At 38.3% G+C, this 15,724-nt stretch overlaps 1 protein-coding gene across 1 annotated transcript in view; it reads left to right on the top strand.

The window, feature by feature from the left end:
- Positions 1-14,633, top strand: part of galnt9 (polypeptide N-acetylgalactosaminyltransferase 9) — a 124,837-nt gene extending 110,204 nt beyond the window's left edge. The window contains exon 7 of the mRNA XM_034226201.1: positions 14,616-14,633. Within this exon, the coding sequence (XP_034082092.1) occupies positions 14,616-14,633 (18 nt within the window). The remainder of the gene's footprint in view (positions 1-14,615) is intronic.
- The last annotated feature ends 1,091 nt before the right edge of the window (positions 14,634-15,724 follow it).

The raw sequence follows: 15,724 nt of genomic DNA, 5'->3' as shown, positions 1-15,724 counted from the left end.
GATAAGCCAGTCCTTTATTAGTATATAAGTGCTTTGTTAATAATTCTATCGCTCGATATCGCCAGTATCAGGGCTGAGTTCAGCAAACATTTCAACACCTTTTGCTGTATTGTTCTTGCCAAGGTGAAGCTAATAAATACCAGAAAAACGTTGATGCCTTGTCCGGACAATGGACTCATTACCAACTCATGATCTGCGTAAGATCCACTATACCTGGTGCCTCAGTGGCCTTTTGAAGTTTTATTGTTGTTGATAAATAGCCACTACACTGTATATAACCTATTTATTGTTAATTCATGCCCTAACACAAGTGTTCTTAATGCACAAGAGAACACAAGGTGTTCAGACAAACAATCGGGTGCCCTTTGAGTCCCCCAAGCTTACCTCAACAATTTTAAATGAAAGGAAACGACAAGATGTATTTTAAAGCAATGAATTAATGGAACAGGTTGTTTTGCATTACAATGTAAAACTAAATGTATATATATATTTTTTGTTTTTAAAAGATTGGTTGTCTTAGTAGTAGACAGACATATTTGCATGTCCTCACTAAGCATTATTACATATTAATTTAATATTAAACAAATCAAAATGGCCAATTATCCCAACATGTTGCTGCTAATATAATCACATGTTTGTCAACTTTAACTGATCAAAAATCAATTCTGAAAAAATACTTGAATTATCTATGAAATTGCAATATTGACCCTCAGTTTGTTTCAACCCCGTCAAGCCATATCATTTACCCTCCTATTAAAATAATGGATCAGTCCATGTGTGGATCAGTCCATGTGTGATCTGCATCTGCATTGAGGGAATTACATCACAAAAGTCTTCTGAAGAAAAGATGGCAAAGAAAGGCAAGTGTCAGTTTCTTCTCTTATTTCAGTTTTTGTATTTTCAGATTAAGATTGACATGCTCAACATTTCAACTCTGTTATATGAATTAATAATTGTTTATTACAAAATAAACAATAGTTTTGCAAAATATTACAATGTTGTAATGTCCTTGATTTCCATGTGGTGCCATATCTTATCTAAACAAGGTCTCATGCCTACTGTTTGTCAAAAACTTCAACCCTGTTACGTTTTTTCAAGGAAATTCCTAGTAATTATTTATATTTTGTGCCTGAGGTGGGAACATGTAAGTAGTCCACTACCAGATGTTATAACCAAACATTTTGGTTTCATTTTCCAAAGATGTAAAGACCCAAAAGGCACCCGATTCAGAGAATACTCAGAATTCTGCATACTGTAAGTACTTAGTTATAATTAAGTACATAAATGACATCACCCATCTCTTCAGAGAGTTAAAGGTGACCCGTGCATCAACGCATTTCAATCAATATGTGTCAATACTAAGAGCTGCTAGATTGAGCTGCTGTAATGGAATATATAAGGAGAATCAGAACATACCATGTGGTCCAGCTGGAGTCTCCTCTGCCTCCTGATCCCTGCCTCTGTCCCTCTTTCTGACACTTCATCTTTATTCCAATCCTCACAGCCTACATGTCTTCTTCTTCACTAATGTCTTCATCTCCTCCTCTTCCTCCTGCTCTGACCCTCCTGGTCTCTTCATCTCCTCCTCTTCCTCCTGCTCTGACCCTCCTGGTCTCTTCATCTCCTCCTCTTCCTCCTGCTCTGACCCTCCTGGTCTCTTCATCTCCTCCTCTTCCTCCTGCTCTGACCCTCCTGGTCTCTTCATCTCTCTTTTCCTCTTTCTGTTCGTCCTGATCACTTCTCAGATATGTCTTTTTGTTGTTGTTGAATCACTCCAGCTACTCTGGCCTGCAAGAGTCTACTTGTGAAAAGCACTGGTACAAATGCTTGTATAACTTTACACGTTAGGGCCATGTAGCTGATAAGTAGCATATCATAAATATAACATCAGAAAGTATTTATCAAACGCTCACAGGCAGCTGTGTTTAGATCCAGTTTTTACGGTAAAGGATGTATCCTGGTTTCATTGATCTGGCCTCATGGCTGTGATGTGTAGTTTACGTGGATGTAATAGTACCGCATAGTTTAGCAAAGTGATCGATCTCCCAGCTAGCGCTGTCTGCGTAGTATTTTGTAACGTAACGCCCCAAACAGCGCCCGTCTGTTAAACGCTATATCGATTCAAACGGCTGCGTTTTATTAATATTTAGTTTCAAGCTCTCGTCCTTAGTAAAAACAAAACTAGTGGAAGGGGAAATCCTCCCAGGGGAAGCTGATCCACCCTAGGTGCTGGGACAGCTCGCTCCCTCTCTGCAGCTGTGTGAGCCGCGGTCTGTGCGAACGCCGCTCCGCAGTTTAATGCAGGGCCGTAGCTGCCTTTTTAACGGGCCTAAAATGATATTTAAAATGATTCACTTTTAACTAATGTAATGCTTGTTTCGTTGCTTGAGAAGCTTGTGGAAATAGTGTAGGTTTGTTTTAGTACAGTTTTAGGGAAACAAAAGTTAGGGGGGCAGCTGGGGGGGCTAGGCTCTACAAGGGGGGCAAGGGGGGGCAGCTGCCCCCCCTTGCCCCACCGTAGATCCGCCCCTGGCACATGGAGAGTAATGCTTCTTGTGTCTTTATCTTGAATTGCTATTATCATACTGTAGTGATTACTCAGCACTCTGTATTATGTCCCGAACGCCAAAAGCATCGACCAAGGTTATAAAGGGTTTTGTGTTTCCGTAGAGCCGTTTATGGAACTAACAAACCATGAAACTGAGTTGGAAATCCCACAATAGAATCAACTTCTAAAGGAAATGAACAGATATTAAAGTTATTTAATAAAGAGTCAAACAATCAACATAATTACTCACTTTCTGCTAAAAGGACAGATGACCTTCGTATGTTAAAGGGATCTGACTATGAGTAGTGAGTTATACAGAAAATAAGGAAACTACGTGTTTCGTACAAATCACAGAAACACACGAATTCTGCAAAGTATTTGTTTTAGACTTTGTTTCAATAATCATAAACTTCAAAATAAAAGTATGATTAATCGTGAGTTAACAACGAAAAACCATGCAATTATTTAAAATTATAATCAATTGACAGCCCTATTATATACACAGGGGAGCCAGACATGTGTAATACAATTGTAAAGAAACCATAGGGTCACAATAAAGCCAAGGCAACAAGTTAACAAAGACAACACATGAATAAATGGGAATGTTTTATCAATATAGCTGACGTTTGTGTGGTTTTTAATTCAGCTACAGCAGCTAAACAACATTTGAACAACACACACACACACACACACACACACACACACACACACACACACACACACACACACACACACACCAGTGGCGAACCGTGGCTATCTCAACTGGACCTTCTGTAGACACACACACCCCCCCCCCCCCCCCCCCCCCCCCCCTCCGCGGCATTATAATGTCCGTCTTTACACTGAATTGTCGTCTTGAAAAGGGTACTCACAACAATTCCGCAACAACTTCATCTTCACCTGTTGCACTTTCCATTTCAACGTTAAAAACAATAAAACGGCATGAATTGCTTCGTCGCATTCATCTAGATCCTCTGTCTCGAGCCAGTGAACTAGCGGGCCTTCTAGAATACCCTGGAACCGAGGGATACTCTGAAAGAACACGCCCATTGGCTACAAATCAATATATGATTGGTTGATCAAACTGTCAGTCCAAACGTACGCTCTCATTCAGTGCAACGGCCAGGGCATTCGGTCAAGGATGTAGAATACCTTGGTGAAGGAGATTCTACCCAGAGACCCAGAACAAGATCTGATTGGTTGCTTTCTTTTCTAACACAAAACCACTGAAATGCGTAGAGCATGGACCGAGAAGGACAAACAAATCAACGTAACACTGTAATACTACAGATCAACAACACAGATACCACTCTCATTTATTCATTTTATTTATATAATTAAATCGATCGAGTTTGTTTTATCTGAGTGTTCCAGGGTATTCTCTGAATACCTTGAAGGCCCTGACGGTTCGCCACTGACACACACACATACACTCTGCTTTCTCTCTGAATATTTACTCCACCTTCTTGATTTAAACTACAAAAACTTGAAATCTATATTTGTCTAATATCTAGTCATGTCTTTACACCTGATATAAGACTTCAGAAGTAACACTGCAGTGAGATATCGGGTCTTGTTTTTAGACAATGCATCATCTTGTTAAGTCAAAACATCTTATTTTGAGTTGTATCTCAGATTAAACACATATTTGTTTACATATTTATTAGAAAATCACCAACTAACTGAAAACTTTTGAGCATTTGTGGCTTATATTGTTACACAACATTTCCTGATTCTGGTCAAATATAGTTCAAAATGAGTTCTCCAGCTAATTACAAGATGTGATTTATCTGAATATCCCTTTTTATTTCAAGAAATCTTACCAAGCAAATTTCACTTTTGTACTTATTTCAAGTGAAAACCGCTTGTTTTCATTATTGTTTAACTTGTTTTTGGAGCAGAATTTTTTCCAGTGTATGAAGTAAGGAGAATACGCCTCTCCGTCTGCAAACACAATAAAATCACCGATGCAATTACCCCTCCTCCTCCGTGTGGAAATGAAACTGATGCCACGGAAAACAAGAGGCCATTCAGCACATTTACAGGGCTTGAAAAGGTCTGCTGTCAACAGCCAGCGTCCACCGTTCATATTGTATTCAGCTGCTAATGGAAAGGAGAAGGGCTTTTGGCCAGTGGACAGAAAGTTACTCCTCTAAGGCGGCGGCCAGAGAGGGTAAAAGTACACACACCCTTTACTCAAGTAGAAGTACAGATACTCGTGTTTAAAAATACTCTGGTAAAAGTAGAAGTACTAACTACACTTCTTTACTGAAGTTAAAGTCAAGAGGCTTTGAAATGTACTTCAGTAAAAACGTTTATTTTCTACATATCTTTGCCATTTATTGTCTTGCTTATAATAATAATAATAGTTATTTACACATTTGAAATCAGTAGGCGAGGCTATAATTTCGCCAGCTGTTACTCTCATGAGCGAGGCAGAAAATAATAGTTTTAACATGACAAAAAGCTGCTGTGTCGTTTATTGCACCTCAAACATTAAAACAAATCCACAGTTACGTGTTTCTGTACTTCCTCAAAACCCACACACGAATACACAGCGATCCGTGCACAGAAAGCGGTTTGTGTTTGCAGGTGCAGAGGATTTAAACGGAAAACAAATATGTGAGGATCAAAAATACATATGTAAAACTTTTTTCTGTATTTGGATTTTATTTACATGAATATGAAACGGAACACATTGTGTGTGCTTTGAAAAACACAAGTGTGGATCCTTCTGTGTGCATGTGTGTATTATGATACTGTTCTGAACCAGTTCTGAACCCATACTTATGACGATGAAAATCTTAGGTCACAAGCTCCTCAAACAGTGCAACAAGAAAAACTGAAAAAATGGTTCAAGTAAATACAAAAAGTAAAATAGTGCAATAAGAGTCAAGATACACGGATGAAATAGTTTAATCATAACGATTACGGTTTATTTATTTATTTGGTTTGTTATTTTATCTTTTCTTGATTACCATTTACCTCTTTTATGTATTTGTTTATTTATTTTTTATTTATCTGTTTATTTATTTTCTGTTTTGTTTGTTTGTTTTTAATAACAAATGTATTTCTTTAAGAAAAAAAAAAATATATAGATTTTTGGGAGAAGAGGTGGGATTCAATAAGTGTACACTTCTTCCCACCCCTTTTCGGATGTGTAATTAAGTAGATTATTTGTTAATATATAACATTTAGAATTAATTTGACACCGCTTAAGTTTGTATTGTATAATAATGCTCATGTTAAATGTTTGTATTATTGTTTTACACATTCGAAATGAATCAAATCAAAGGCAGGGTTCACACACAAAGGTATTTATAATTTACAGCGAGTTCCCGGCTTCTGCTGAAAAGGTTTCGAAGGATCTAAAGAACTTGTCCTCTTTGTAAGCGGAAAAGGAGGCTCCATTGTTCCATGCTTATACATTACGCTGCGCTGCATGGGGTGTTGTTTCCTCGAGAAGAAAAGGATAGAATAAATCAGTGGGAAGAGGAAATAAATCGTAGATCTCACTGAAGTGTTCTGCGTGTTTAGATGTGAAATAATTTACAGGGTAGGACGTGGAAAAATAAATGAGCAGAGAGAGGAGACAACTACAAAGTCAAAGGAAATGGAAATGATGCTCGCAGCATGATATAGGGACAGATGTTTCATACGCAGCATACCACTAAAACATTCATTCTTGGAAGCAACATATCAAAAATATCTGAAGCCAAGAGGATGTATTTTTACTGTAACTAGATCACAGTTTAGATATTGATAAGCTACTGATGCTAATAAACTATAGTATGTGCCTATTAGCTTTTATCTGTGCTTTTGTATGTTTATGGGTTTGTATTTGTGGGCTTTTATTACATAGCTTAGTTTAATAGTTAAATTGGACATTACAGAGGTCGTTATTTTCGCGAACAGACCGTTGCATTGTCATAAGGGGACGGGTGGCGCAGTGGTCTGTGCGTTTGATCATCAGATCAAGGGGGCGTTGGGGGAACTCCAGTTCGAAACCCGCTCCCGCCCCACTGCGTCAGGCCGTTGTGTCCTTGGGCAAGACACTTCACCCGGATTTGCCCCTGTGGGTATTGTCCACAGTAGATGACCATTACATGTATGATCTGTATCTGTAATGTGTATTTGTAAAGCGCTTTGAGAGTCTTTGATAAAGCGCTATAATAAATATAAGGATTATTATTATTATATCAATCCGCAGAAAGAAGTCCGGTCAATTCAGCTTCAGCTTTGGACAACAAATCATCATAAATCCACTCGGAATACTTTTAAGATAGTCATTTTCATAAGTGTTAAACTTTGGATTCATGATGGCTAAACTGTCGGCAGTATAGAAAAGAAAACAAGCGAAATAAAAGGGAAGGAAAGAGGTTTGAAGACAGAGCGCTGGACGTTGGAGAAATCAACACAAGAAGACAGACAGGACGTAAACACTAAAGGGAACAGTAGAAGAAGACAGACAGGAAGTAAACACTAAAGAGAACAGTAGAAGAAGACATACAGGAAGTAAACACTAAAGGGAACAGTAGAAGAAGACAGACAGGACGTAAACACTAAAGGGAACAGTAGAAGAAGACATACAGGAAGTAAACACTAAAGGGAACAGTAGAAGAAGACAGACAGGAAGTAAACACTAAAGAGAACAGTAGAAGAAGACATACAGGAAGTAAACACTAAAGGGAACAGTAGAAGAAGACAGACAGGACGTAAACACTAAAGGGAACAGTAGAAGAAGACAGACGGGACGTAAACACTAAAGGGAACAGCAGAAGAAGACAGACAGGAAGTAAACACTAAAGGGAACAGTAGAAGAAGACAGACAGGAAGTAAACACTAAAGAGAACAGCAGAAGAAGACAGACAGGAAGTAAACACTAACAGGAACACAGTAGGGTCTCAGGCAGAGGCTGTTTCTCAATGTCGAGTAAAGCTGCTCCAGAGCCACTATTTCAAGCATACTACGTCATCGAGTGCCGTCGAAGGACTGTTCCAATGTCCAGCATACTTGAAATTCTACCGAGCCCGGCATACTTCGTTTGGAGACATTTCGAGGCTGCACATATGTAGACTCCGCGGTCTTAAAATCCCCACAATGCTTTGCGCAAGGACCAATTTCCCCAAATCTGTGGCGGTAAATGTAAGGCAGGGCTTCTCATATGACGCACACCTGCACACTTGCTAGCCTGTTCCACTCTTCGTTTTCCGAATGCCAGGAAGGATTCTTGCCTCGCTTCTGAAGCAAGTGTCTCGGAAGACATGTGCTACCAAGCAAGCGTACTCGACATTGAGAAACACCCAGTGTGTAAAGACTGGTTAATGGAAAATAAAATGTGAACAGACTGGGACAGTTCGAGAAAACCTCGATCAGTGCGGCCATCGCTTTAAGTTGCAGCACTTCCAGTCGTTTGTAGGCAGTGGAACGATCTATTTTCTCTTAGTGGTAGCAATACGATCATTTTGAAATCCATACAAGTATTCTTTTATCAATATAATAATAATAACAATAAAGCTTTATTTGTATAGCACTTTTCATACAACACATGCAGCTCAAAGTGCTTTACAAAATGGCGCACATCACAAGTTAAGAACTTCCCCTCAGATCAGATGTTAAGACCTTTAGAGATACATGCAACAAAGCATGTCATCTAACAGGGTAAGAGACACAAGGAGGTACAAGCTATGATAATATAAATAAAACACAATCAAATATATAATGATTCCTCTTGGAAAGATAAGATACAGGACTAAGTGAAACAATATGAAACCTTATAAAATGAAAAAAAGATAATAGTGATAAAAACGTCATTAAAATAATTAAAAAATATTAATGGACCAACATAAAAGGAAATGTTGCCAGTAAAACTGTTGAATAAATAATATTAAATAAAACCCTTCAAGACCTATAAAATAAATGAAACAATATAAAAGTAGGTACATAATAAAGACTAAAAGACCATTTAAAGGAGTGTGTCGCTAATAAAAAGCTGATCTAAGAAGATGTGTCTTCGACTATCGTTTACAAATCTGTAAGCAGTTGGTTTATTTGATAGCAAGATAGCTTGATCCCTTATGTGTCGCTTCTTAATCCAAAAACCTCATGAAACTTGTTTACAAGGCAACAAAGGAAGTGTATACAGTACATCTTCACCTTTTAAAAGTACTCTGGTGAAAGTAGAAGTACTGACTAAACTTCTTTACTCAAGTAAAAGTAAAGAGGCTTTGAAATGTACTTCAGTAAAAAGTACCCATAACTAGCAGCTGTTTTAAAGAGTACCTGACCTCTCTTTATATTAATAGAACAATAATGTCATTGTTAGCTAATGAATGTTTCCACGCTGAACAACGGCAACATGACAACGTTTCCATTGGTCCCTCTTCTTTAGAGAAGACCAGGAAATTATGGATACACGGATCGTGTTCAAATCAATAGGCACGCAATGACTCTGAAGAATAATGATCACGCACCAAACACACATTCAGACTAAAGGAACCAGCTGTTTGGAAAATGAGAGAAGTAGAAAGTACAGGTATTTGAGTTCAACATGTAAGAAGTAGAAAGTACAGGTATTTGAGTTCAACATGTAAGAAGTAGAAAGTACAGGTATTTGAGTTCAACATGTAAGAAGTAGAAAGTACAGGTATTTGAGTTCAACATGTAAGAAGTAGAAAGTACAGGTATTTGTGTTCAACATGTAAGAAGTAGAAAGTACAGGTATTTGTGTTCAACATGTAAGAAGTAGAAAGTACAGGTATTTGAGTTCAACATGTAAGAAGTAGAAAGTACAGGTATTTGAGTTCAACATGTGAGAAGTAGAAAGTACAGGTATTTGAGTTCAACATGTAAGAAGTAGAAAGTACAGGTATTTGAGTTCAACATGTAAGAAGTAGAAAGTACAGGTATTTGTGTTCTACATGTAAGAAGTAGAAAGTACAGGTATTTGAGTTCAACATGTAAGAAGTAGAAAGTACAGGTATTTGTGTTCAACATGTGAGAAGTAGAAAGTACAGGTATTTGAGTAAAACATGTAAGAAGTAGAAAGTACAGGTATTTGAGTTAAACATGTAAGAAGTAGAAAGTACAGATATTTGTGTTCAACATGTAAGAAGTAGAAAATACAGGTATTTGAGTTCAACATGTGAGAAGTAGAAAGTACAGGTATTTGAGTTCAACATGTAAGAAGTAGAAAGTACAGGTATTTGTGTTCAACATGTAAGAAGTAGAAAGTACAGGTATTTGTGTTCAACATGTAAGAAGTAGAAAGTACAGGTATTTGAGTTCAACATGTAAGAAGTAGAAAGTATAGGTATTTGAGTTCAACATGTAAGAAGTAGAAAGTACAGGTATTTGTGTTCAACATGTAAGAAGTAGAAAGTACAGGTATTTGTGTTCAACATGTAAGAAGTAGAAAGTACAGGTATTTGAGTTCAACATGTAAGAAGTAGAAAGTACAGGTATTTGAGTTCAACATGTAAGAAGTAGAAAGTACAGGTATTTGTGTTCAACATGTGAGAAGTAGAAAGTACAGGTATTTGGGTTCAACATGTAAGAAGTAGAAAGTACAGGTATTTGAGTTCAACATGTAAGAAGTAGAAAGTACAGGTATTTGAGTTCAACATGTAAGAAGTAGAAAGTACAGGTATTTGTGTTCTACATGTAAGAAGTAGAAAGTACAGGTATTTGGGTTCAACATGTGAGAAGTAGAAAGTACAGGTATTTGGGTTCAACATGTAAGAAGTAGAAAGTACAGGTATTTGAGTTCACATGTAAGAAGTAGAAAGTACAGGTATTTGAGTTCAACATGTGAGAAGTAGAAAGTACAGGTATTTGAGTTCAACATGTAAGAAGTAGAAAGTACAGGTATTTGGGTTCAACATGTGAGAAGTAGAAAGTACAGGTATTTGTGTTCAACATGTGAGAAGTAGAAAGTACAGGTATTTGTGTTCAACATGTAAGAAGTAGAAAGTACAGGTATTTGTGTTAGAAATGTAAGAAGTCAAAGTAAAAAGTCGTCAGAAAAATAAGTCGTGGAGTAAAGTACTGATACCAGAAACATGTGCTTCAGTATAGTAACGAAGTATTTGTACTACACTACTTCCCACCTCTGCTTGTCACTTCTTAAATCCAATAACCTCATAACACTTGTTTACCCATCTAAAGGCAACACAGGAAGTTTATCCATCTTCACCTTTTAAATAACTGTAAACGTGTGAACATGAACACCCGGTGCCACGAGGCTCCGTTTGCAAACAGACAAACATTTCCAGGGACGGAGATGATGAATCCTGCCAGAAGTGTCAATAAGAGTTCATCCTGTAATGTGTCTCCTGCTCTGCTGAGGCTTTGCTGATACAGCGTCTCCAGAGACCCTGACTCTGCCTTTCATTTTCAAGTTCCTGAGGGCACCATATTACACCGTGCTAAATCTGTCCGTAAATATAACACTACATCGAATCCATCAGAGGGCCATCTTTGCTGCTGCTGCTAGTTCCCCTGAAACCTGCTGTGGACTCAGACCTTTTGTACATTTCTAAATAGATTTATATCTTGTGAAGTTAACAGCTCATATAGAACCGTTTATACAGTACAGTGAGATATACTCCTTTTTTTAAGGTGCCATCAAAAGTACACAAAACAAACAAGAGACGTACAACATTCAGGAGAAGACAACAACAAGCATTCATACTTCAATATGCAGATACAGTTCAAGTGCAGGAATATATCAGTTTGAGTATAAATAAATAAATATATTCTTGCACTATAGTACAAAGTAACACTATAGTTAAAAGTCAAGGAATGTAAATGAAACATTATCTACTAGAGTTTAACTGATTTGCTTATTTTAAAATGCACAAAGTGATACCACTATATATCTGTCTAGAAGTTGCCAGGTGCAGTTGTTATTAATCAATGTTGTAATTCTCATCTTCTATCCTGAATGTAATGTCTTCCCTTGCCTCTGAGACGGCAATTGGATCGTTATAAAAGCCCTCGGGTAAAACAGGGATGCAATTAATCCTGAAAAACTTTATTACATATTTAAATAAAGGCAGGGATTGTTCAGACTGAAACATCATTACAGGTTTAGGGAAGGGTGATCAAAGTAATGATACCAGAGTGTTAAAAGTGTTATGTTGTTCTGTGCTGTTTCTTAAATCCCCTACGTCTACTTGAGTGCATAAATGTACCGTAATTAAAAGTATAAAGAAACGGAGATTGAGTGACTGGATAGTGCGTTAATGTTCAAAAAGTTCAGCACTCTTTGCAAAATACCTCAATTCCTACAGATAGATATTTGATTTAAAGGCAAATGCAGTTCCACTATTCATACTCATTCAACACAACTAAACAATATATATTGCATGTCTTACCTGTACCTGTGAATGAAGTCAACTTGCAGAGGGATGAAAGTAGTTAATGAGATCTAGCAAACAAGGAGGCAAAGCCAGCGCCATTTACGTGTTTTCTTTTGATCAAAACACAATATGCCAATGTGCTAACTTTGCCACCATCAAATCATCCAAACCTCGTTAAGAAATCTGTGTCCTTTTCAGTCACGTCCAAATCCAAGAAACTCAACTGTGATCTCACCAGAGAGGGCAAAAGTACACACATCCTTTACTCAAGTAGAAGTACAGATACTCGAGTTTAAAAATACTCTGGTGAAAGTAGAAGTACTGACTAAACTTCTTTACTCAAGTCAAAGTAAAGAGGCTTTGAAGTGTACTTCAGTAAAAAGTACCCATAACTAGCAGCTGTTTTAAAGAGTACCTGACCTCCCTTTATATTAATAGAACAATAATGTCATTGTTAGCTAATGAATGTTTCCATGCTGAACAACGGCAACATGACAACGTTTCCATTGGTCCCTGTTAGAAAAATATCACTCGACACCAGGTTGAGAATCAATGATCAGGTAACTAATTTATTCTTGCAAGAAGGAGCAGAGTTAAATCACATACAAAGGATATGGGTTAACTCACACATGAGGTATGTTGCTCAAAGGAACAGCAAAAAACATCAGGCTTATATCGTCCAAAACACGCAGATAACAACAAAGTCGTAAATCGAGGTGGCGCTAATATCAGCCGCGGGTGCCGGAAAGTCGGGTCATCTGTGACGTCTTCTGGAAAGAGTCACGTACTTCCTTCACGCTTCATAGAAATGAGATATTTAGGAGACAGCAAGTCTGTCTTCTCATAAATATCAACAACCTGAAATGCCCTGCCTCCTCCTATCACAAGAAGAGGCAGCTGCAAGGTCATACACAGTTCAGAGCCACACATGATATCAGTGCATTAAAACAACCCAAAGAGTGGAGAAAACAGTATTTCTCCAACATATCCCTCCTGTTTATACTACGGAATAACATAGAACTTGGAAAATACAAATTATTATAAAGATTAAAAAATCATATTCAAAAGTACCCAAACGGCTGAGGTAGGTAGATTGTATGTTACATGTTAATGTAATCCGAATGGATGCCATGGCCTAATACTTTCTCTGTACATCGTCAGTTCCTATCACTCAGACCCGTTACTGTTTCCCTGCTAACGTCCACTCTTTAAGTTCTACTGGGTTCTGTTGGTTTCTTCACTGGTTTGAGACAAGTGTCCTTATTGGAATCACCTCCCTTTGTAGCCAGACTTCACCTGTAGAGGCGAGTTTCTGTCTTTAGGTTTAAACAGCTTCACAGTCAGGTGTATCCAGGATGGTCTCTCCGCCACTCTAACTGCAGTCGGTGTAGACAGGAGTGCTTGGTAGGGACCCTCCCACTTGGGCGAGTGCCAGCTCTTCCTCTTTATCGCTGTGGTGAACACCCACTCTCCTGGTTTCACTGTCTGTGTAGTGTCAGGTACTTCCTGTGCAGAGGGTACAAGAACATTTGTGATCTCTTTTCTTCTCAACATTTTTGCCATATACTCTGCTGTGTTTTCACTCATACCCTCGTCCTCTCTTACACATGGTTTTAACTCAGGCAGATATATGGTCTTCCATATAACATTTCAAAAGGTGATAGCCCTCTAGCACTAGGTAGGATGTGCATGCTTAGCATCACTGGTGCTAAGCATCTCATCCATGTTTTCCCTGTCTCGGCCATCATCTTCTTCAGTTTTTTCTGTACCATTATTTCTTTCTATCAACCCTGCTGATTGTGGATGATAAGAACAATGTCGTTTTAATTGTATTCCAAATACAGCTGTCAAATCCTGAATTACTTTATTTACAAAGTGTGTGCCATTATCACTATAGATCTTTTCCGGAATTCCAAAACGTGGGATTATGTGATTTGTCACTGCGTTAGCCACTGTCAATGCGTCTGGATTCCTAGTTGGAAAAACTTCAATCCATTTTGAGTACATGTTAATGATTGTTAGACAATATTTCATTCCCTCACATTTATTTAGTTCAATAAAGTCCATGCAATGTGCTGAAACGGATACTGGCTCCGGTATTTTACCTCTCTTTGGTCTGAACTGTCCCTGAGGGTTATACTGTGCACACACAGAACATGCTAAACCATTTTAGAGTAGTTTGTAAAGCCATAGGCTGTGAATATCTTCTGTATTACGTCCACCATCCCCACTGTTGAGCCGTGCTCAATATAGCTGCATATCGAAATAAGCTTTTTGGTAATACAAATTTGCCTTCTGTACTTTCCCACCACCCCTCTTTATTCTGTATACACAACTTCTTCTTCCAGTATACCTTTTCTTTGTCAGGTGCATTCGCTTGCATGTCTTTTAGGATGTCATGATCAATGTGTTCCATATTTTCAGAAATATATTGGTCACTGTCTTTGCGCTGCTTTCTTAGCCTCTTCATCTGCCTTTCGGTTCCCTGTGGACATTGGATCTGTCCCTGTAGTGTGTGCTGCACACTTACAGACCGCCACTCTCTTAGGGAGTTGTACTGCATCCAAAAGTGATCAAATCTTTATGTGTAATAGGCTTGTTTGTGGATGTTACCATCCCCCTATTTTTCCATTGTTGTGCAAACACATACATGAATAAGCATAGTTGCTGTCTGTATAAATGTTAACTGTCTTCCCTTTTCCCAGCTTGCATGCCTCTGTTAGTGCGATTAGTTCTGCTGCCTGTGCTGATAAGTGAGACGTCAATGCTGTGCCCTTGAGCAGTTTCGTCTGTGTCACTACAGCATAGCCTGTTGCATCAGTTCCATCAACATTCCTCTTACATGAACCGTCAACATTCAACGTTATGTCTGCATCTGGGAAGGGAATGTCAGTCAGGTCTGTCCTTGGTAACACTCTGTTCTCAGTTTCTGCGATACAGTCATGTGGCTCCCCATCTATCTCTACTGGCAGTAGTGTAGCTGGATTTAAAGTAGTACATCTCTCGATAGTAAGATTTGGTTGTGATAACAACGTATGCTAAACGCATGCTAAATGTCTAGCTCAGGGGTGGGGAACCTTTTTCCTCTCAAGGGCCATTTCAATGTTTTCAACATCCTCCGAGGGCCGTACAAATTATTGACCTCTGCTTAAAAAAACTAAAATCACAGCCCATTCATTTGGCCTTTCTTTCATGCTGTGCAAAGAAAAAGCAACGTCTTAATCCAGATATCTTGCCATGACTCACGCATGCATGCACGGTTGTGGCATGACCACCAAACAGAAAGATATGGACACAAGATGTGTGCAAATGTATTTAGTTTCCTATCCATGTGAACATGATTTAAGTGGGGGGGACCTAACCTCCTCTAGGGGGGTCCGGGGGCATTCTCCCCCGGGAAGATTTGTTTTTAAATGTTGAAGTTAAAAGCATCAATCTGGTGCACTTTGAGAGCAACATTAGGAGCTCTATGGAAACATCTCTCAACACCCAGATGAAACAGAACTGGAAGCAGATTTACTTTTTCTTTATGGATATTTTACAAATCACTCCCCTTTCAAACTGTATTCTTGTTTGACTGTCATATAGTATTTGTTACCTGTTTACTTTATTCTCTTATTTTTTTTATAACTATAATGATCATATAAAGATGTGCCTTTACCTCACTGGTTGTAGAAAAAGCTTCTTATATTCGTTAGCATAGCTAGCTAACCAAATGCTAATAACAACAAAGTTATTGTCTGTATGCTCAGTGTGACAGATGAACAGATCGCCACTGGGTTTACAACTAAAACACAGACACGCAGAAACTGCA

This window comes from Gymnodraco acuticeps, unplaced genomic scaffold, assembly GCF_902827175.1.
Source record: "Gymnodraco acuticeps unplaced genomic scaffold, fGymAcu1.1, whole genome shotgun sequence".
Taxonomy (NCBI): Eukaryota; Metazoa; Chordata; class Actinopteri; order Perciformes; family Bathydraconidae; genus Gymnodraco; species Gymnodraco acuticeps.
The sequence above is the reverse complement of the archived record's forward strand: the minus strand, read 5'-3'. Positions and strand labels throughout refer to the sequence as shown.